The following is a 22,851-nucleotide window of genomic DNA, read 5'->3' as shown; positions in this document are numbered from 1 at the left end:
CTGCTTGGTTTTTGCGTCACTGCTCACCTGGTTTGTCGGCTGCGGGTTGTTCCGCTTTAGTGAGAGACGTGTCGTCGGCTGAGCTTTGGGATGTGGTGTGGTCTTTCCGTTCCGGCAGAGTGCCTGGCTCGGATGGGCTCCCTGTGGAATTTTATGTGACTTTCTGGGATGTGATTGGGGAGGTTTTTTTGGAGGTGGTGCGATTTTGTTTCCTGACCTGTTTCTTACCCGCATCCCATTATGATGGGGTTGTGCAGTTGCTTCCGAAGCCAGGTGATTTGCGTTTTCTGTCGAATTGGAGGCCAATCACCCTGTTAAATGTTGATTATAAGGTTGTCTCGAAGTTGCTGGCAGGTCGGTATCGGGATGTTATTGGTTCTGTGGTTTCGGTTGAGCAGTTTTGTGACATTCCAGGTAGGTCTTTGCTTCAGTGCAATGTTCTTTTACGTGATGTGCTTCTGTGTGCCTCTGAGCTTCGCCTACCTGTGGCGATGCTCAGCTTAGATTGGTCGAAAGCATTCGACCGTGTGTCGATGGGCTTTGTGCTGCAGGCTATGGGGAGGTTCGGGTTTCCTCCGTTGTTTCTTTCTTGGGTTCGTATGTTGTATGCCCAATGTCATAGTCGTGTGTGCATTAATGTTTTTCTTAGTGCCCCCTTTGCCGTTCGCTGTTCGGTGCGGCAGGGGTGTCCCTTATCTATGCTCCTTTATGTTCTTTTTCAGGAGCCTTTGTTTCGTGCGGTTAAGTCATGTGCTTTGGTGGTTCCTCCAAGGCTGCCCGCTGGTCTCTGTTTACCGATCTGTGGGTATGCTGACGATACGGTTCTGTTTGTGGCGACCGATGGCTCTGTGGTTGCGGTTCAGGACCTTGTTCGGCGTTTTGAGCTGGCCACTGGGGCCCTTGTTAATAGGGATAAGTCCTGTCTGATGGGGCTGGGGAGCTGGACCTCCCGTTCGGTGTGGGCGGGGTCGTGGTTTCCAGTGGTCAGGTCGCTTCGGGTTCTCGGAATTACTTGGTTTAGCTCGTATGCCCAATCCTTGGAGTGGAATTGGGATGCGGTGTCTCGGTCGGTTGAGGTGGCGGTTGGTTTGTTATCCTCGCATCCGTTGACGGTTTATCAGCGGGCGATTGTTGTTACTAGCAAAGTTCTTTCGAGGGTGTGGTTTTTGGCTCAGTGCTTCCCCCTGGATCGGCGGCGTGCTCATAGGTTAGAGTGCAGAGTCTATCGGTATGTGTGGTGTGGGAAGTATCATCCGGTTCGTCGCTCATCCATGGTTTTGCGGGTGGAGGAGGGGGGTGTTGGCATCCCTGATGTTTTTACCAAGGCATTGGCTTGTTTTGGGTGTCATTGCATCAGTATTTGGGGGTGGGTGGGGGCCTCGGTGCGCTTGGGATCTATTTCTGTTCAATTCGGTTTAGCTATTTGCTTGAGTTAGGGGCTGGGTGTGAGGTCGCCTTTTGTACACCTGCTGTGTATTCGTGGGCAGTTGGAATTCTGCGGAAGCTCTGTCGTGTTCCTGGGTTTTTGTCCCTGTCGTGTCGGGGGGTTTATGGGGTTCTCCTTCGTCGTGTGAGCCATCGGGTTGAGGGTTTGTTTCCATGCTGGGATTGGGGGGGATTTGGTCGGTCTTGGGTGGGCGGCATTTGGCTCCGCAACAACGGGAGTTTCTCTTTCGTATGCTGCATGAGTCCTTGCCGTCGAATGATCGTTTGTGTATGCTTGGGTTGCGTTCTTCTGCGACGTGTGCACATTGTGGATTGGTTGAGACGCAGTTGCATGTCTTTTATTTTTGTGAGAGAGTACAGGGTTTAGTTGCTTGGTTGCATGATGTGATTACAGTGTTCTGTGGGCCCGGGTTTCGGGGGGATGTTTTACGGCTCCTGTTTCTTTCGTTTCCTCAGGGCTCCAGCCGGCTTCGGAACACTCTGAGTGTCTTGATTGCGGATTACGTGTTTTGTGTGTGGGTTGGGCGTTTGGAGGGCTACGGGGTTCGCCGGATTCTGGGTTTTCTGCGGGGGCGTTTGCGTTTCACATGGTGGTGGTTGCGGTGTGCTTTTCCGGTGAGGTTTGCTGATTGGTTCACCGACGCGTATGTTCAGGGTGATGCTTTGGGGTTGGTGGGGGGTCGGGGATTTGATTAGTGTATTGGTGTGGTGTCGGTGGATTTGGGGGGGGGCTTGTTTGGTCATTTGGGCGTTTGGGTTGTGTGTATTCCGCCTGCCCCCTGAGAGCTTCCTCGGCAGTGCATTGTGTGTGTTTGCCTGCGCTGTGCTTTGTGTGGCTCCTTGTGTGTGTGTCCTTGTTGTTTGGGTTTGTGTGTGTTTTGTGTTCCTTTGCCGGATCCTGCGTGTTCCGCTGTTTTTTCTTTTTGTGTGTGTGCGCTTGGCTCTGGTTCTAGACCTTGTTTCCCAGTTCCAGTGCGTTCTGGTGTGTCCTCCTGTTTGTTTGTGTGGGCGTTTTGTTGCGTCCAACTCCTGTGTGCGTAGGTCCTTGTGTTGTGGTGTGTATGTGTGTGTGTCTTTTCATTTGTTCCACCGGTTCCTGCGTGCTCCGGTGCTGTGCTCCTGTTTATGTGGGCTTCTGCCTTGTATGTGTGGCCCTTTTGGGTATTTTTATCCGTCATGCTTCATGTAATTTTTCCCTTGTGTTATTTTAATTTATTTTATTTTAATTTATTTTCTTTTTTCTTTGTGCCGCTGGCTTATTATGTGTAGCTGCTCTGTGTGAGCCTTTGTGTTTTCTGTGTTACTCATGTGGATCTTGTGTTATGCATGATTGGATTTCTTTTTTATGTTGTATTCTTGTACAAAAAAAAAAGGCTTAATGCTCTTGTTTTTGTTCTTTTTAATGTTTGTTGTCTTAAGAATTCTTTGGGTTATTTACTTTGTACTTTGCCAGGCTTTGTTTCTTTTTTATTGTGTATATTGTACTTTTATAAATAAAAAAAAAAAACTTGCACATAATAGATTTGCCTCGTTGGCCTCCGGGGGTTCGGACGTGCTCGGCTGACCTGTCAGTTGCTGCCTGGAGTTGTGAGGGAGTGGGTGCAGTTTGAGGTGTGGAGCGCCCGCTAGTTGGGTCTCAGGCTGGCTGTATGGAGGTGGCCAGTGGTAGCCGTATTCGACGGGTGGATACTGTACGGCTGGATTTTTCTGCTGCTGTGGACTGGCCCATTGTGAAGATTGCTCTCCTGGACGTGCTCTGTTTCGACGTCTCCGACATCCTGGGACTAGAGAAGATCTCGCCTACCCATGTTGCGGTGTTGTTTGCCATGTCCCTTGTTTACCAGGAGTTTGTGGCTCGCTGGGATGCACTCTCGCTTCCTCTTCTTGCTATGGCTGTGTCTGCGGAGATCTCGGATCCCTGGGGGCCCTTGACTTATGTGAGTGTTCATAGTGTGCCGGTGACCTTCCTCGAGGCGGAACTCATGTCGTTGTTTGCGCAGTTTGGTGCGGTGGTGAAGCACCGGTTCACCACTTTGAGTGCGGGCCGGCTGAAAGGGGTCTGACTGGGTGCACATACGCTCGTCATGCGGGTCACGATCCCTATTCCTTCCAGGGTTTCGTTTCGTGGGCTCTCTCTGCGGATTTTTTATCAGGTTCAAACCCGCATGTGTTTCCGGTGTGGTGCTGAGGGCCACGTAGCGGCCGGATGCGACGCTCCTTGTGCTGTGGCCCCTTCAGTCTTCATGGAGGCTGACTTTCCCCGCTTTTCGTACGTGGGGATTCCCCGGCAGATCCTCACTCTGTGGAGGTGCCTGGTGTGGTTCCTGTGGAGGTTCCGGCTGTTGCTCCATCTGGCCCTGATCTGTCTGCCCTACTGGTACGCTCTGTGGCCCTAGGGGGCCCCCTGATTCGCGCCTTCGACGCTCGGTGGATGTGGAGGTGCATCCACATCCGGTTGCTTCCGTGGTGCAGTCTGTCTCTTCGGTTCCGACGGCTTCTGCTCCTGTTTCCGACTCTGCGCCTCTGTCGCCTTCGACGTCCCTGCGGGCTTCTTCATCTGTGATGATCCCTTCCCCTCCCACGGTCGCGCCTGTTCCTTCTCCTGTCTCCTCTGTGAGTGGCGGTCACGTCCCCCGTGTTGTAGAAGCTGACATTCTGCGAGGTCGTGCTCCCCCGTTTGTAGGGCGGCCTGCCGCCGGCTCCTCTCGGGTGCCTCCTGCAGGGGGTGACAGCTCCGATGACCAATAGCCTATTCCCTAGCGATCACATACGGATACGGGTGCTTCGCCCCCTTATGCATGGGCGGAGGTGTGTGAGGATGCAGCGAGTGTTGATGTTTCTTCTGAGAGCTGTTTCTCTGTGGAGTGTGACGATGGTGCGTCTGGTGCTGGTTTGAGTCCGGTGGATGGTGTGGCTCCTGCTGAGGGTGTGGGGGGCCCGTGTGAGGCCTGTGTCTCATGATTCGGGTGCGTCGCCTGCATCGGATGGTTCCGGTTCCTCGTGGAGGTGGTTTCCTCTTGCGAGGTTGAGAGTGGGCATAGCGACCTGATGGTGATATTAAAGAAAACTGCTCGCGCTGAGGGTTCTGTGTCCCCTCCCCCGTCCCCTGTTTCGTCTCCAGCCATTTCTTGTGTCTCCTGCTTTGTCGGAGGCAGTGTTACCTCTTCGGCAACCTCCGCCAGCTGCTCTGGTGTCCCCTGCTTCCTCGGCGGCGGTGTTCCAGCTCCCCCTAACGGGTTCTTCCTCTTCGGCGCCCTATGATTGGGAGCGCCCGCTTCCGCCGGGTGTGGTGATCCCTGAGTATATGGAGGTCCTGCGGCGTCGTGAGGGCCGTCCCGTTACCGAACTAGAGATTTTGATTTGGAATGCTTATAAGCAGAAGTATCCGTCGTGGAAGTTCCTTGAGAAATATTCTTATCATTGATTTTTGTGTGTTGTGATGTTGCTTGCGCGTGGGTGTGTGGATGTGGAGTGGGGTTGCATGTGTGTGTCTGGGTGGGGGGGTGTTTTTGTTTTCCCGGTTCCTGCGTGTTCCGTTTTTTTTTTGTTTTTGGGTTTGCTTGTGTGGGGTTTGCGTGTGTGTTTGTGTGTCCGTGTCTTTCTGTCGATGTTCTGTGTGGTTGGGTGTGGTTTTATGCTTTCGGCTGTGTGTGTCTTATGCGTGGCTGGTTGTACTATTGTACTGATGTTGTGGTGTGTTTGGTGTGATGTTGGCTTATATTGTGTGCTTGTGTCCTTACGGCCTTTTGGTCGTTTGCGCGTACTTACGGTTCTCTGTGTGACCTTTTCTGCTTTTAGCTGGTATTGTGTGCCCATGTTCATGTGTATTTTACTTTTGATTATTGGTGTGTTTTTCTTTGTTCATGTCTTCTGTGTATCCTGTATGTACTCTTGTTTTCTTTGTATGTGGTTTCTTGCTTGTACATTGGCTACTTGTATACTTGTGTTTCTTTCCTGGCTCCTGCGTAGGCTTCTGCTTTAATGGGTGTGTCTTGGTGTGGTTTGCCATGCTCGTGCCCCGTGTGTTGGGGTCGTGGGCTTTTGGTGTGTGGTAGTATGGTTGTGGGTTGTTGTGTCTGCTGTTCTTCCCTGTGTTTGTTACGTGGGTTGTGTGTGTGTGTGTGTGCTTCCTTAATTTGTTCTGTACTTAATTTATTATTTATGCCTTTTTATGTTACTTATATTATATGTGCTTATTGCTCCTATGTATCTGGCGCATGCCTTATGTGTATTCTTGTGCTCCTCTGTGTGAGGTTTGGGGAACCCAGGATTGTATTTTGTTTTCCTCTCCTTTATGTTCTAGGGGTGTTTCTCTTTATGTTCCTGTTTGTTGTTGTTCCTTTTACCTTTTCGATGATGTATTTTGTCTGTTACTGTCCCATGTGTTTTGTCATATGCCAATTTTGTATTATTTTCTATGTTCTTTCCTTGATATGTGGTTTGTACTTTGGATCTATATTTCAATAAAAAAAAACTTGACTCAGAGCACCTCCACTAACGCAACACCAACGGACGTATGGTCCATCGGTGACGAAAACTCCAAACCAGCAGTTCACTTCACTGGGGGCATAGTAGGCTCCATACTTGAATAATCTCACCATGCACTAGCAGGGCACCAAACAGGCCCTGTAACAGCCACACAACCTTCAGCACCAAGGCTTGCGTGCCAACTGAGGGAGCAATATTTAAGCACACCTTCATCTTCTGACGGCAGCCACACCACTCCCACACTATCAAAAGTAGTTAGTGTTAGGTGATCACACAGCCCGTTTTCACGAGAATACCCAAAGTCACTAACCTGATGTACTAAATTTCACAAACCTAACTTACCCGAGAACCTATGAACAGAAAACGTAAATTTTGAGCACATTAGTTTTTAGGCTCGGAAATTATACGTCAAAATACTAAATAATAATAAGGAGAACGATTGCTGCACCACAGCCCTGCTCCTGTGCCAAGTAAGTCCACTACAGGCTCACCATAGCCCGTGTTACTTGGAACTGTTTGTTCTCAGTAGCTGAATCTAAAACAACAACTACAATTCCCGTACAACCACTCCAGCACTCGCTTCTTCCCCAGCTCATGGAGCGGGTTCGGTGACGAGCTGTGCTGGGCTGGTCTGTGGCTCGCGAGGGCGACAGGCGACGACTCCTACCTCACCCGCGTCAAGGGTCACTGGGACGAGTTTGATTTGGAGTCTTCTGCAGCGTTTCAGTTCTCCTGGGACGACAAGAAGGCTGGAGTCTATGTGAGTCACACTTTTTCTTAAGTTTCAACAGTTTAAACATTTCCACTGCAGACAATACACTTAGGCACTTGCAACTAAGTACCGTCTGGCAGGTCACTGACAGCTAGCTGTCTGTGCTTGATCCAGTAAGGTAAATATTTTGAAAACATAAATTAGCTAACGTGTCTAAAATTCCTTTCAATTTTAAAAGTCTTCTGCTAATCTTACAATGTATTAGAGAAGCTGGCCGTGATATAGATTATTTTAATATTTACTTTTCTGTTTCCACGTACATTTTGAACTTTATCAATTTTTTTTAGTTTACAACAAGCATATATGCTTGTGAATTTCTCAGTTTTATATGTTGGGCAAAATATTAAATATGAACAAATGAAGAAGGAAAAAACTGATTCTGTTGAGGGCTTATTAACCACACGCGAGACAGCCCTATCTTAGAAATTACTTAATTAATTGCGTTCAACCGGACTGACTCATAACTGATTTTCCATTGTTGGGGACCAAGAGATGCCCACATTATTTCATTCAAATTTAAAACGTTTATTCATAAATTGTGGTTCATTTTAAATTAAGTTTGTTTGCAATTAGTACAAATTTTAGTGCATTATTTACATGAAAGTCATAAAAGTAAAATAACAATTAATCATTATAATTATGTAGTGCACAATTTAGATTATGATTTAGAAGCCATATTGTTGAGTTATAAAAAGTATTACAGTTGTGACGAGAGTGTACAGCCATATAAAATACTTATTACTTACAATTGCAACAACGAAATGTATTGAAAAACACATACAGCATAAAATTGAATTAGATGATAATTTAAAAAAGGACTTAAGAAGATGACTTCAATTTAAAAAAAAAATTAAGCTTGAAGGAATTTATTGACACATTTTTCTCACGTTTTGTCTACACAGCTGCATAATCTCTTAACTATTTACAAATTGTATAACTATTTACCACAAAAACACCTCAAGAGGCACCAGTAACTAGGCTGGCGAAGGGAGCCACTAGGGTGTACAGTTCAGGAGTGAGAATACCCAGTTAACAGATGATTACTCTAATTTCACACAAGATCACACTTACGTCATTGTGCTTTATATCGAGACGAAGAATGAGCTGATTTTTTACTTATATTTTGAGTAGGAATGATTAACAGATGTTCGAAGGTAGACGTATTGCCATGATATAGGCATGCTTGTGTTGAACGTTAGCTGCGGGTGTTGCCCCTGGGTTGCTTGTTCGTTGTCAACACCATACATTTTTGTTTCTGCCCTACACAGGCGCTGTTCTGGCTGCTGGACGGCTCCCAGGACTACCTGAACCACCTCAACACGTACCTGGTCTGGCTGAGGGATAGTGCTCCCTACACCCCAGAGGGCCTGGTCGCCCTTGCTGACTGGGGCTCCAACAGGTACGCCGCCAATGCGGCCTTCCTCAGTCTCTGGGTTAGTATTTCTACTTGTTCTACTCCGAAGATATCAATAGAGACATTGAACGGAACAGATATTGTACAAAATTGCACAATATTTAAGCGTTACTTCATTTAAGATAGGAAAGAAGCCATCTAGCATTTAACCGTGTGACAAAATCAATAAAGTGTGAATGTAATTCTTATAAAAAAATCTTAACGAAATGCATGTAATTACCTTTCTGTAAACCACTTTTCATGAACTCACTAGACGACGCTATACCTTAAACATTTTAACTTTCATTGTTTATTTTTTAATCAAAGTGGGAAAGAATTGACACAAAACCCGTAAAACAAGAAAAAGCCAATGTTTTTAATTTATTGCTAGTAAAATCAAGTCTTTTCCTTTTTTTTGTTGTTGTTAAGGCAGCTAAAGAAGGCGTTGACACAGAGGTGAACAACGAGTGGGCGAGAGGACAGATAGGTCAGCTCCTGGGCGACAACACCCGCTATAACATGTCCTTCGTTGTTGGCTTCGGCGACAAGTACCCTGAGCGGCCCCACCATCGCGGCAGGTATGTACACTCGCACACGAAATAACGCACAGAAATTTTGTAACATCAGAACTGCCTTCACAAACCTCAGTAACGAGGTATTCAAAATACTGTACACCACCTACGTGAGACCAGCCACAGAAATTGCATCCCTGTCTTGAAGCCCCATCTCAAAAGGGCATAAGGATTAAATAACTGAATATGATAATGCAATGAGCTCGACAATGAGGTAGGCGAAAATTCCCTTATAGACTTTCTTAAGTAAATATAAAAAAAATCATTCGCCTGGACAATCTACCGTCCAGTGGTTGGGCTGGATGAGAGCGACAGTCCCGACGCGTTATGCAGGTCAGCGTTCAATTCCTAACCTTCCAATTGATTTGGCACCATTCCTTCCCTCAACCCGGTGGCTTAGGGAAGGGAGCAAGGCTCAGCCACCGGCAAGAGAGCCGGTGGCTGAGCGGACAGAACACTAGACGCGTGATCCTGTGGTCCCGGGTTCGATCCCGGGCGCCGGCGAGAAACAATGGGCAGAGTCTTTCACCCTGATGCCCCCTGCTCCTAGCAGTAAATAGGTTCCTGGGAATTAGTCAGCTGTCACGGGCTGCTTCCTAGGGGTGGAGGCCTGGTTGAGGACCGGGCCGCGGTGACACTAAGCCCCGAAATCATCTCAAATAACCCGTCACATCCCAAATCCTTTTTTTTTATATCTTCCAAGTGCTATATAGTCGTAATGGTTTGGCGCTTCTTCCTGATAGTTCCCCTTCCTTCAGGACAATTAGAGCCTTAAACCGCCGTCCACATAGACAGGAATCAATGCAATGATTAGACAACCGGCAGATGAAAGGCGGGGACTAAGAGCTGGCACAATCTGACGAGTACACATGCATATTCAAACATACAGCTGTATCTTATTTTGCTTTCGCAGCTCACAAAGTCCACAGATAGTAGTCCACGTAGATAGTTCACAATCTATTTAAAATTAAAGGCATTTTCTTTTTGGTTTTGTTCCAATGCATTAAGATAAATCAATATTGATCCTCACTGTTACCATGAACAACTGGCACAATCTGAGATTAGACTGCGCAGTTAACTCAAACATCAACAGACTAGGCCATGATTCCCTCATGTGAACTGTATTTTCCTCAGCTCATGTCCAGAGCCCCCGGAGGTGTGCGACTTTGGGTGGGCGTACACTCAGACGGGCCCTAACCCCCACGTCCTGTACGGCGCCCTCGTCGGTGGTCCACTTAAGGTACGTGACGGTTTATGGGATATTTGGGGTCACATATTAGGCATCTGGTTGCGGCCGTGCTCCAATGAACCAATTACAAGGGAAATACCTTACTTGTAACATACATGTTGATTGTAATCAGAGCATTTACATGGCTTGCACAAAAGTTCTGAATTGCTGTTTTCATTTGAATTGCTTGGGTGCGTCAAGTTTTTTATTTTTTTTTTTATTTTTATTTTTACATGCAAGCATGCGTATAATGTACAATAAAAACAGAACAAATATAACATAGAACAAAAGTACAAAGCGCACACACGTACAATGACAAAGGAACAAATCAAGAGAAGACCAGCCAGAAGGGCTGACCACAAAACAAAAATGCATATACAAACATAACACAAATATAAACAGCGTAATACAAACATAAGGGAAACAGAGAGGCGAGAAACATACAAAACAAGTCTGCTAACACCTCACACACATAATGCACACATAACAAAGAGCACACCCCAACAGCCTGAAGGGCACACAAGATGACAAACAAGCGCACACGACATCCACAACCGAACACACAAACGCATAGGAACCGCAAACCCCCCCCCCCCCCACTAGCCATACAAGAAAACCCACAATACAAACCGGAGCACGCAGGAACCGGGAAACAATACCCACCCCACCCACTCACATACACACCCCACAACCAGGCAACACAAAATACATAGAAATCACTTGCGAGGAACCTCGTGAGAAATGTACTTCTCCGGGAAAAGATCATGAGGATATTTCGCCTTGTAAGCTTCCCAGACTAGATCTTCAAGGTCGGTAGGGTTTGCGATCCCCCGCTCTCGAGCGGGTATCATAAACTCGGGAACATCTATATCTGGCGGCATCGGCCAACGCCCAAGGTCACTGACGCAAGTCGCATAACGAGGCTGGGGAGCGCCAACCACGCCCTTCGAGGAAGCAGATGACACCGGAGAAGCGGACGAGGGTCGCTGAGCCTGCCACGCCTTCTTCATCGGAGCAGGTGACGGACGCTGAGACGATAGCACTTCCACGGATACCGCAGGAGACACGGAAGGGACTGCAGGAAACGGAAGAGGCGGCAAGACCGCTGCCGAGGAAACGGGTAACGAGGAAGGGGCCACAGAACATCCAGAGCGAGCATCCTTTCTCAACATCACAACCAGGCCACCCCGCTCACCACCAACTACAGCAGGGGGAACCACCGCCCACGAAGAACCGGAGCCATCCGACGCAGGCAACGCACCTGAAGCAGGACCCTCGGACACCGGATCAGAAGTTGAGACCGAAACGCCGGCACCGGCATCCTCAGGCAAGTGTACCTCCGCCACCACCGTAGTGTGCACCACATCCGGAGCCACTCCACCGTCAACGGAAGGACGACACTCGTCGAATTCGCCAACATCAGCCCACGCAGAAGAACGCCGGGAACGCTTAGGCTCGGGCCGCACATCATCAGACCCGGAGGCAGATTCAGCGACCCGCGCAGCACCAACCGAGCGAACCGACGCACGCCGCAGCACGGCAGCCTCCTCAACCACACGGGGCACCAGGCCAGGCACAGGAGGGAATCCGGAACCACCTCAGCTCCCAGCACAGCCGGAACAGACGGCGAGGGCTCAGGGACCGGGACAGACACAGCAGAGGAAGAACTGGAAGACGAGGGGTCCGAGCAAACGGCAGGCGGAAGAGGCTCAGGGACACCAGCTGGAGCACTAGGCGAGGACCCAACCTCCGGAGGAGATGCGGCAACAACAGGGGGCGCAACAGCTGCTACAGAGGGCACCTCCTCAGCCGAAGAGACGTCCATACCCACCGAATCATCCCCCACAGGAAGGGGCGGAAAATCCTCCTCACTGAAGAGATTCACTGGTGCAACAGCAGGCGCAGAACAGTCAGCAGCTGATGGCCCAAAAGACCACAACGATAACACGTCCGCGGCTGACGGGCATAAAACACCCGAACGTTGTACCCCATAAGGCGCACAGAGGACGGAATATCCGCCTGGAGTCTCATGCCCAGGGTGCGAATGTTAGACCTCACACCCTTAAGAGGACTAGAAGACACCACGTTCACTCTCACACTAACAACTGCGCCAAACCGGCCGAAATACCGCCGTAGCAGAGCCTCTGGAAACTCCAAGGGAGCCCCATGCACACTGATGTAAGTAAGTGCACCACTCCTATCCGAGAGGGTGACAGTGCCCGCACCATCCGGCAGGGGCAGTGTCCGCCCCTCGTATCGCCGGAGAAAATCGCGATACGCCACCTCCTCTGCAAACTTCACAATTGCCCTACGGGCCGTTACCATCTCGACCCCATAAATCGCAAACACAGGGACAGAGAGCATTTCACAAGCCAGGGCAATCTCCGGGTAACCAGCCCGCACAGAGAACTCTAGTCCCACAGACTGAGCCCGGACGACAGGGGGTAGAGGGACCCCCATCGTAACGCCACGTCAGCACAGGCGAGCAGAGACACACCCGCCCCCAACCAGCCGAAACGGGCAAACAACACCAACTCAGGAGCGTCAAGTCGAATAAACGTCTTCCCAGTTGTGGTCCCTTTCCCTGATTATCCTTTGTAGTATGTAAGGGCGCTTCTATAGTTTACCTGTGTTCATGAGGCACAAGTCACGATCAAAACTCAGTGTTTACTTATGTGACACAAAAGACAAAAGAACCAATCAACCCACAAGTTAGCACTCGATGTACACTTACACTATATTAAGGACAGCCAATACGGTAGTTTTGGCAACGAGCAGAGACCTCACTTGCCAGGGCGTATATGACTACAGTACAGCAACCACCACATCAGTAGTCAAAGATCTTTGTACTAGTGAAGTGAACCCTTTGATTAATATGTGAATAATATGATTATTTGTGTTGCCATGACGTAACTTTTATGTTCACTATACAGGATCTTCATTATTCATTCTTCACTATGCACAGTCTTCAGTATACATTCCTAGGTGAGGGTTTTCTTTGCACACAATCATCACTCCAGCTATGCCCAAGTGAAGATCCGGAGTATGAGTACTGTTACTGTCTCTCCCAGGGACCTTCCCTCTTAGTACTGTTGCTGTCCCTCCCAGTACTCTTGCTGTCCCTCCCAGTACTCTTGCTGTCCCTCCCAGTACTCTTGCTGTCCCTCCCAGTACTGTTGCTGTCCCTCCCAGTACTGTTGCTGTCCCTCCCAGTACTGTTGCTGTCCCTCCCAGTACTGTTGCTGCCCCTCCCAGTACTGTTGCTGTCCCTCCCAGTACTGTTGCTGCCCCTCCCAGTACTGTTGCTGTCCCTCCCAGTACTGTTGCTGTCCCTCCCAGTACTGTTGCTGTCCCTCCCAGTACTCTTGATCGTAGTCCGAGGGTCTGTGGGGAAAACTGACTCGTGGGATTTTATTTATTTAATTTAATTACATGTATTAATTTATTTATTAATTATAATTTAATTATAATTAATTTATTTGTTCATTTATTTCGGTAGCGGAATGAATGATATTAAATTTCCCCACAAGCAGCTTTCTACACTAGTTGAGGGGGGGGGGTTAATTACATAGCCTAACTAATCGAAATTAATCAATTGCTAGAAATTTACTACTAGAGATTAGTCTACAATGGCTAGTGAATTGATGTATAGCATAGCTGTTATGTTGGCTGCGGCCTGGTCAGCCAGACATGGACACGAAAGATCACGCAAATTGATTCTCCTCGTGGGTCAGGCTATAGCATCATCACGTGTCACGTGTTGTACCAGGTAGTACTGCTAATTTCTTCGCATTCAATTTCATCTGTCAAAAGGGCACACAGTAATAAATCGCAACCAATATATGATGCCTATATCAGGGAAAATAATGATTTAGGTAATTTAGGCTAACCCGTTCCGGGTGGCGTGCCCACCATCCTAACCACTTGACACTGTAACTGCTCTATTGTTACGTAAAATATGGTGACAATAAACACAGACACTAAGATAAAAAAATATATATATTTGGTCGAGTATATAGACGTTTGCAGGTGACACTTTGGCGAGCAATGGTGTGATAGCAAGTTGAATGCACTGAGTGTCGGTACAGTATCTCGCAAGTGTCTGTTGTCTATTCTAAACCATACTTGAAAGTAGACTGGTTATTACTCGTTGTTGTTGTTTTTTAGATTTAGCTACTCAGAACGAAGTGTTCATGTAGCACGGGCTATGGTGAGCCCGTAATTGAGTTCGGTTATTCGCGATAACCTTGTTACTGTGATATTTGGGTCAAAGTTTTTAAATGGAGGTGGGGATTCCTCCTTTTTCCTTGTTTCTTTTTCGCTTCTGTTTAAGTGCACTGGTTTTAGTCTTGTTTTAATTACATTATCTTGGTAGCGAATGTAGATGCAGAATGTTCACTAGTGAGTTCCAGTCCTCAACGGCTTTTCTAATCATTGTAGTCGCGGTTGAATGTGGATGTAATGCAGCTGCTGTCGTTGGAGTAATGTTGAGTTTGATGCGCAGGGCTTCTTCTTCTTCTTGAGAATAGGTGCAGTTTGCATGAAGGGGTAACCCTCCCGATGACTGCACCAGGACAGATGTAAGGAGACGCGTTGATGGTGAGGAGGAGAAGAAAGTCAAAAGCGGTAGATGTGATGAGCCGTAGAGAGAGGAGTGGCGACGAAAACAGAAGCGAACGTCAGAGGGAGACTCCCCGCACCGGGGGGCGGGGAGTCGTGGTCACGGCGGCAGCTGATCCAGGCACGGCGTAGCCGTGTGCGCAAGATGGGAACTAATACTTCTCCGGAAACTTGCGTATCGGAAAGCGCAAGCAGTACGCTTCCCAAATCACCCACAGGTCGGCGGGCAGCCGGCCATCAGGCAGTACCCTTGGCTGAGACATCCTATCCGGCACCCTATAAACAAACACCTCAGACGATACCCAGATAGTGGACGAGCACCATGGGATCGGAAGCACCCGGGCATCCCAATAAGGGCCCAACTCCGGACCCTCACAGGGCACGACCCCAGCAGACGGGACTAGGCAACCACCAGACCGGGGCAATGAAGGAGGGGGAACAGCAGGGGATGCAGGCGCGGCAGCGACCCCACCACAGGGCACAGGAGCCAAGGCCCCCCGGCGCACATCTTTCCGCAACATCACGACGAGGTCCCGATCATCAGGGACAACCCCCCACTGCGGAGATCCAACAGCAGGTGACACAGGAAGGGGAACACAGGTAGCAACTTCGGAGCCCCGCACAGCACCATCATCCTCGGCGGGGGACGCCAGCCGAGCACCATACTCCCTCACCTCCTGCCAAGGCACATCACGAAGGGGAGACACACTCCGAGCCCGCTGCGAACGCTTCGAGACAGGCCACACCACACCACGCCCAGCAGGCCCCGCCGCAGGCACGGCCACCATCGTTACATCCACACAGGCCACACCCGCACCGTTCGAAGAGTCCACAGAGGCCACATCACCCACACTGTCTACATCATCCACGGAAACAGCCTCAGAACACCGACGTGCACGCTTCTGCAAAGGAATGGAAAGAGCAGAACTACAGTCGTTAACACACACAGGCACGGCAGGCACCTCACCTTGCCGAAGCACCCCCTCCAAAACAGCAGAACCCGCGTCCCCGGGAGCCGTTACCACATCCACAGGCGGGGGTGGGACATGAACCTCCACCGGGACACCCTGCACTACACGCAGCGCAGGCGACGACCCGTCACCCTCACACACCGGCTCAACAACCCCAGGGGCCACAGCAGTCACCTGACGTGTCGCACGGGCCAGAGAACTCGCCTCAACAGACGGAGCAGCAGACAGGCAGTCAGGCGCCTCAGGCACAGCACCCACACCGTCCGAACGCAACAGGGGCGGAAAATCCTCTCCACGAAGAACATGCACCCGACCAGTTGCTCCCACGTCGCACGCCGCAGCCAGATGACCCTCGTGACCACACTGATAACAGGTGCGCGGTTGACCCTGGTACTGGCAGCGGAGCGTGTAACCCAACACGGACATCAACGACGGTACACTACACTTCAGCGACATCGTCAGGGTGCGGGAGCCGTCAAGCATACCAACACAGTGCCCGGCAACGACCTTATTCCATCGAACACTTAACACAGCCCCAAACCGTTCGAAACAGGAGGTTAAAAAGTCGTCCTGAAATTCGAAGGGGGCACCATGCACCGTCACAGACGTCAAGGTGACACTGAGATTCACCACCTTAACGGAGCCAGCAGTATCAGGGAGAGGGTAAACACGCCCCTCACACCGCTCGAGAAACGCCTGAAAGGCAGCCTGGAGGCGGAACTTGACTACAGCACGGTGGCCCTGAAGCAGCTGGATGCCCACCAGGTCCGACAGCTCCACATGCAGCACGTCCACCAGGGCGACATCAACCAATGGATGGTCCACCGGCACCGTAAACGCCAGACCAGCTGACAGCGTCTTCGTCATTGGAGGGCGAGACGTCCCTATGGCTAAGCAAACGTCACCCTGTCAGTGGCAAACCACCACCAGCAGGGCAAACAAGCGATCACCCAACGTAAACACTAGCCAGAAGCGGAGAGACCTCAGGAACGTCCGACCTGGCTGGCGGTCACCACGCAACTCCTCACCCACAACCGCGTAGGGCTTCAGTAGCTTCACATTCCAGAAAGTAGTGCAATAGTGGCGCCTCTGCTTCTGTTCCACAGATATCACACTATTTAACTATTGGGTTCATTAACTCCCAGCAGCACTTGTAACCAAGTCTGAGTCTGTGTATGGCTACTGCAATGTCTCTGGATATCTTTTTGCCAGGCTTGAAAGAGGAGTACCCAGTGGCTTGTTCGTACCATATCGCAGTGGATTTTCCTTCCGCTACTCTGGCTCTGCGGCGACTTTTGATAGTTGGGAGTATTTTCTTCTTGATTTGCTCCTTAATCTGTGAAAAACTTGGAGGTATTTGAACCTGAACAACAGGTAGAGCAGTGGCAGTTTTTGTTAGTGAGTCTGCCTTTGCTAGTGAAATGTTCAGAATGTTTTCCAGCGAAACTGGGCAGGAATGTAGGGCCTAAGTGCTCCCGTCCGTTAGGTGTCACAGATTATACTAGTGCCACCTTCCACGGGAATCTCGATGAACCGGAGAGCTTTGTCGGATGTTCGTAATCGCTGCAGATCAGGGTCTTCCCGTTGGGCCTTGCTGATTACACAATAGTCCACCTGAGCCGGGTTTTGCACGACATCGTTTATCGTGGTGTGGGAAAAACCTGCTGGGATTGATATTAGAGGAGACTACCAGGGACTTGTACTGAACTAAATTTAAAAATTACTGTCTGCAAATTAATTCAACTAAAATCTCTAGCTAGCGTTGTAAATCCTAGCTCCTCTTTTCCTAATGACAGATTGTGGGCTGTAAGGGACAGGTGGGGTGAATGAATTAGTTGATAGAAGTGCCAGTCCACCTGTAGACAGGGATCTCACATCAGCTTGTATTTTATACAAGGATAAGATTTAATAAATTCAGTTATATGACTGAACACTGGGTCCTATACGTACGAGCGTGGGTCCTATACGTACGAACGGACGTATCATTGGCGGCTCGTAAGTCCAAACCAGGAGTGCGGGTTGGTTTGACCAATGGGGGAGGCAACACACTAGCTGCTGCACCTGTGTTAACGAGGAAACAACGTTTGGTTATGATGTCAGATATGTAGTGTAGTGCAGTGTTTGAAATGGCGGGGTTACTGGCCAGTAACAGCCTCCGTAGAAGTAGTTTCCCGACTAGGAACAAGGAGCCCTACAGTTGTTGGCTTGGTGTCTGAACCTCTGGTGGTAGGAACAAAGCTCTCCTCGGTGTTCTCGCTGTCGTCTAGAGCCTAATACTGGATTCGCGTGGTACGTCCTTCCTGAGCGGAAGAAACGCCGATTCTGGAGGACGTCGAGTTGTTGGGTGTCTGTAGTCTGCTGGGTATCACTGAGGTGGGACAACGTAGCGTTGTCAGTCTGCTAACCTTTTGGCAGTGAGGAGTTGATCCAGTTGTTGAATGCGGCGTTTCATCGCTGCCTGTAGAAGAGCGGCCTTCAGTGCGGTGTACGTCCTGGTGTCTGGTGATGGGGCGTTGATGACAGCGAAGGCAGTGTGCATAGTCTCCGAGGGAAGTGTTGGCAGGGTACAAGTATATCGAGCTTTCTCAGTCGTAATTTCGTGGTGGTCGAAAATAGCCTCCATCTGCATGAACCAAAATTCTGGTTCATCTGCGTTGTATGCTGGAAACCTGATAGATAAATCCATGACGAAGGTCTAGTTTACGACAAGGTGTTCTTTTCACTCACTGGGTAACCAATGTAACAGTTCAATTGTTACGTAAAGTATGGTGACTAAAAACACAGACACTAAGAGAATATATATATATTTGGTCGAGTATACAGAAGTTTGCAGGTGACACTTTGGCGAGCAATGGTGTGATAGCGAGTTGAGTGCACTGAGAGTCGGTATAGTATCTCGTAAGTGTCTGTTCTAAACCACACTTGAAAGTAGACTGTTTATTACTCTGTTGTTGTTTAAGATTCAGCTACTGGAAACAAAACGTTCCAAGTAGCATAAGCTATGGTGAGTCCATAGTGGATTTACCTGGCACAGGAGTGGGGCTGTAAGGTTATTACTCGCTACTCTGCTGCTTATATGCTCGGGCAACACCTCATCGTTCTCCAAAGGACTGCAGGAATATTAACTAGAAGTAGGGAAAGGTTTGAGTTCCATAATTAGTACTAAGAAGAGCTTTGCTTCTCTCATTAGGCTAATGAGTTTGGAGCGAGTATATTTTTGGGATAATCTACTCGCTACAAACAATATACTAATATGATCGTAAAAGTAAGTTAATATTTGTCAAACGGGTAGAGAACAGTTCCATATTGGCTAGTGAAGTCATGCTAATAATGGAAGATTTAGCATTTCACAACAATTGGAAACTAGAGGGAAATATTCCTGGAGCTTGCGAGCGTGCTCGAAGGCAAGACTTTGTTGATGTTAATATTGGTGACTCCTCCTGTCCCGATCATGTGCCGCGTCGAGAAACCGGTTCAAATTCTGCCCTTTTATTGACAATTGGAAGAGGCCTTAGTTTTGTTGGTAAGTTTATTAGATCCAGTAATAGAGAATATTTTTTGATTAATTCTGACCCCTAGACTGTTGTTTCAAATGATGAATAATATTTAATGGTGTATATTCTGGTAACGTTGCAGTTATATCCTCATTTTCTCGTGGAAAATTCCACAACTTTAATTTTCTTTGAATTATTAAATAAAATACTTTTGTGTTAATTTGTTAATTCAGAATCAGCAGCAATATTATCTGCATATTGCAATGAAAGTTAGTAAAGGTTGTCGGTATTTCCGAAAAGGTTTCTCTTCCCCAGTAGTGATGCGGTCCCTCGCTGGGTGCCCCAATACTCCTCATTTTCCTCCAGGGTCTTCTTGGGTCCCATAGGGTTGCTGGCCCTCCTAGGGTCTCTTCACTACTATTGTCCTCCCGCCCATTGTCTTCCACAACACTGTTGATGTCCGTTCCCGTGTCCCCCAGTACTTTTGACTTACGTTCCAGAGCCCTCCCACACGCCCACTCCTGGTATCGTATTTTATTAGTTTTGAGGGCACCTCGACGACCCGGGTCCCCAGCGTTCTTTCAAAATCCAAATTTCTTGTGTTTAGGGTTATCTACCGCCCCAGAGGCTCTACGTAAAATACACAATACCCTAAATCTTCTTCCTGGAAACACTCTACCATTATGTTAAATTTTACTGAATTTTGTTGTTAAGCCTAAGTAAGCCTTCTTGTCCTCGACAAGGAGAATAAGTTTACAATTACGGAAAACTTTGTGGTTTACAACAGACTACCTTTGCAGCTCACAATTTATTCTCTTCCTTCCCCAGACCGGCGCATACCAGGATGTCCGCCAGAACTACCAGCAGAACGAGGTGGGTTGCGACTACAACGCCGCCTACAGCGGTGCCCTCGCTGCCTTGGTCCAGCTCAGTTAGGAAACTGTGATTGTCTACAGCTGAATAGTTCAGGAACGTCACTCCTCGCTTCTATTATCTCTCTCTCTCTCTCTCTCTCATTTATCCTCATATACTGTTACAACATTTCCAATTATTACCCTCAGTCAAACATATAATTATAAATTTTATCTGCAAAATTATTAAACACTGCTAAGAAATATATATGTGTGTTTAATTTATCATCAAAAATATTTAAAGATTGTTAAGCTGTTGTTCCAACGTTAGCATATTTCGCAGGACCAAGCCGCTGCTCTATGACCAATCAACTAGCAGTGTTGGTCCTTGTCTCGCCGGCGGAACACCATATTATGTACATTCCCATAATGTGTGAAATTATCTGAAAGAACATTGACAAACCAAAAGAACCTAACGCCTAATGTGTGGATGGAATTAAATCCAAAACTGCAAGGGAACTAGCTGATGAACTATGTCTACCAATGAAACTTCTATTCAGAAAATCTCTGGAACCAGGGGAAAGTTCCCCGGAAATTGGGAATATGTAAATGTCACATTCACACCCAGCACACAACAGATGACACTAAGCTCTATGAAAGATATGAAGTGAAAATAATGTTGAGGCCTTACAAACAGATCTACAAGAACTTCACAAATTGTCGGAAGACTGGCTTTTAAATATCGAAAAATGGAAAACCTTGTATGTGGGGAAAAATAATGCACGTTACAACTACCAAATAAGCTGCATTACACTGCAGCAGATTGATAATGAAAGGGACGTTAGAGTCAGAATCTACAAATTACTATATATTGCAAAACACGTGGGAACTGCAGCAAAAAAATAGTCAACCTAGGAATAGTCAAGCGAACCTTTGACTTGAAGGAAAATAAGGTAGATATTCAACTGTTTTAATCTGTGAAATGCCACTCCCCCCCTTCCTTTGGATTACTATGTAAGCATTTATACCTCATCTTCAGAAAGAAATACCTGCTTCGGAGAAAGTTCAACAACTTTTATATATATATATATATATATATATATATATATATATATATATATATATATATATATATATATATATATATATATATATATATAATTAAATATATATATTATTTAATAAAATACTTTTGTGTTAATTTGTTAATACAGAATCAGCAGCAATATTATCTGCATATTGCAATGAAAGTTAGTAAAGGTTGTCGGTATTTCCGAAAAGGAAAAAAATATATACTAATATATATATATATATATATATATATATATATTAGTATATTTTGGTAGCAGTCTTTCCTGTAGACATATATTATTAAATATGACCGAAAAAGTAAGATTAATAATTCTAACACGAATTTTCTCAATCTTTCGTACATTACGCTTCACTGTTGGAGGTAAATCAAAAATCACTTCTCCAAAATTCATTTTTATTTCTAGTCTGACGCGACACGGGCGCGTTTCGTAAAACTTATTACATTTTCAAAGACTTCACAAATACACAACTGATTAGAACTTGCGTTTCCCTGATTTTATATCTACATTTGAGTGAGGTGGGAAGGGTGATGTGGCATTACATTTGAGTGAGGTGGGAACCCTTCCCACCTCACTCAAATGTAATGCCACATCAACAACGACAACAACATCTCCAAGGTTTGCCAGAGAGCAAAACGTATGCAGCCAGGAACACCTGCTCCACCTCAAACCGCCAAACTACCTGTCTTGTCGCCTGCTCATCGCTGATTGGCTGCGGGTCCAGCTGCAACTGCACTCCACCCACCATAGTACTTGATGTCTGGGGCCGCCACGACCTCAGACCTCAGAATATCCCGTGCTTTCGACAAGTTAACACGTCTCGTTGGTAGACTAAGACCCAGGCTTACGTGTACTAAGAGAAGTGATAGCTTGAAGCCAATATTCCTGCACCTATTTACTTTGTTTGTCATACACTTGTTATTTGCTCACTTGTCTTAACGTAACTTTTCATTTTGCCATTTGATTATTCTTATTACTTTGATTGATTTTATTATACGAATTTGTATGTCCATTTTATTCATGTTTTGCTTTCTTTAACGTAATTAAAATTTCATTGTTAAAATTTACTTGTGTTTTGTGTGTCTTCTCCTTACCTTACCACAGACGAAGTTCCAGATTTTCTATTTTTTTTTGTTTCTATGTGACGAGGCCATACCCCTAGCTTTTGAACAGCCGAACACCAACGCGTTACCGTCACATATTATATGGGGGCCTGTCCTAGGAGCTTCACTCAGGTACTGGTGCCAAGTGGTAATTAATGGTAAGCGTATTTAACTTTGTTAACGTAGCTTTTACTATTTTTCATATTCAATTTCATTTTTTATATGGTGCGGTGTATTGTGCATTACGAGAGTAGCATATGGTGAAGGTGAGACAACTTTTGATTACGTGGTGACTGTAGGCCGCAGTCATACTCTTAATTGGTCATCTCTCCCTCCGTGTTATTACTCGTGTTTACCATCTTTGTCCCTTGGATATTTCTCATTTTTGACAGATCATCATATTGGTACCCTGGTACTGTGGTCTGCCCCGGGTCAAGTGCACCCAATCTTCTGCAATCTGACTGTAGGAGGACAAAGAGGGCCATAGTTCCTCTAGCTCGAACTTTAGTTGCTGAATTGGGACCTCAGCAGCAGTTCTCGTCACCAGTTGACACCTCGCACCCCTACACGTCAGTCAGAGATGATGATACATACAACGGTAGGGAATTAGCTTACTTTTTCAGAGCACAAAAGTTCGCTAATTCTGTAAGTATCATACTAATTCAGTAGGAAAAACTTGCTTTATGTCCTATAGAGACTCGGCAAGGTATGCCTACATCCTTGGACTACCAATTTTACTTTTGAGGCAATTAACTGTTTCATTTGTTAGTAGGACTTTCTTGCCCTTATCCTCTTACATGAGTACCGGGTACAAGATTTCCT

At 47.2% G+C, this 22,851-nt stretch overlaps 1 protein-coding gene across 1 annotated transcript in view; it reads left to right on the top strand.

Annotated features, from left to right (window-relative positions):
* The window catches only part of LOC138368665 (endoglucanase E-4-like), a 60,445-nt gene extending 40,349 nt beyond the window's left edge, over window positions 1–20,096 (top strand). Inside the window, exons 9-13 of the mRNA XM_069331390.1 lie at window positions 6,526–6,694; window positions 7,975–8,139; window positions 8,529–8,677; window positions 9,806–9,911; window positions 19,813–20,096. Of these exons, the coding sequence (XP_069187491.1) occupies window positions 6,526–6,694; window positions 7,975–8,139; window positions 8,529–8,677; window positions 9,806–9,911; window positions 19,813–19,920 (697 nt within the window). The 3' untranslated portion in view covers window positions 19,921–20,096. The remainder of the gene's footprint in view (window positions 1–6,525; window positions 6,695–7,974; window positions 8,140–8,528; window positions 8,678–9,805; window positions 9,912–19,812) is intronic.
* The last annotated feature ends 2,755 nt before the right edge of the window (window positions 20,097–22,851 follow it).

The sequence above is a fragment of the Procambarus clarkii genome, chromosome 25, assembly GCF_040958095.1.
Source record: "Procambarus clarkii isolate CNS0578487 chromosome 25, FALCON_Pclarkii_2.0, whole genome shotgun sequence".
NCBI classification, from domain to species: Eukaryota; Metazoa; Arthropoda; class Malacostraca; order Decapoda; family Cambaridae; genus Procambarus; species Procambarus clarkii.
The sequence above is the reverse complement of the archived record's forward strand: the minus strand, read 5'-3'. Positions and strand labels throughout refer to the sequence as shown.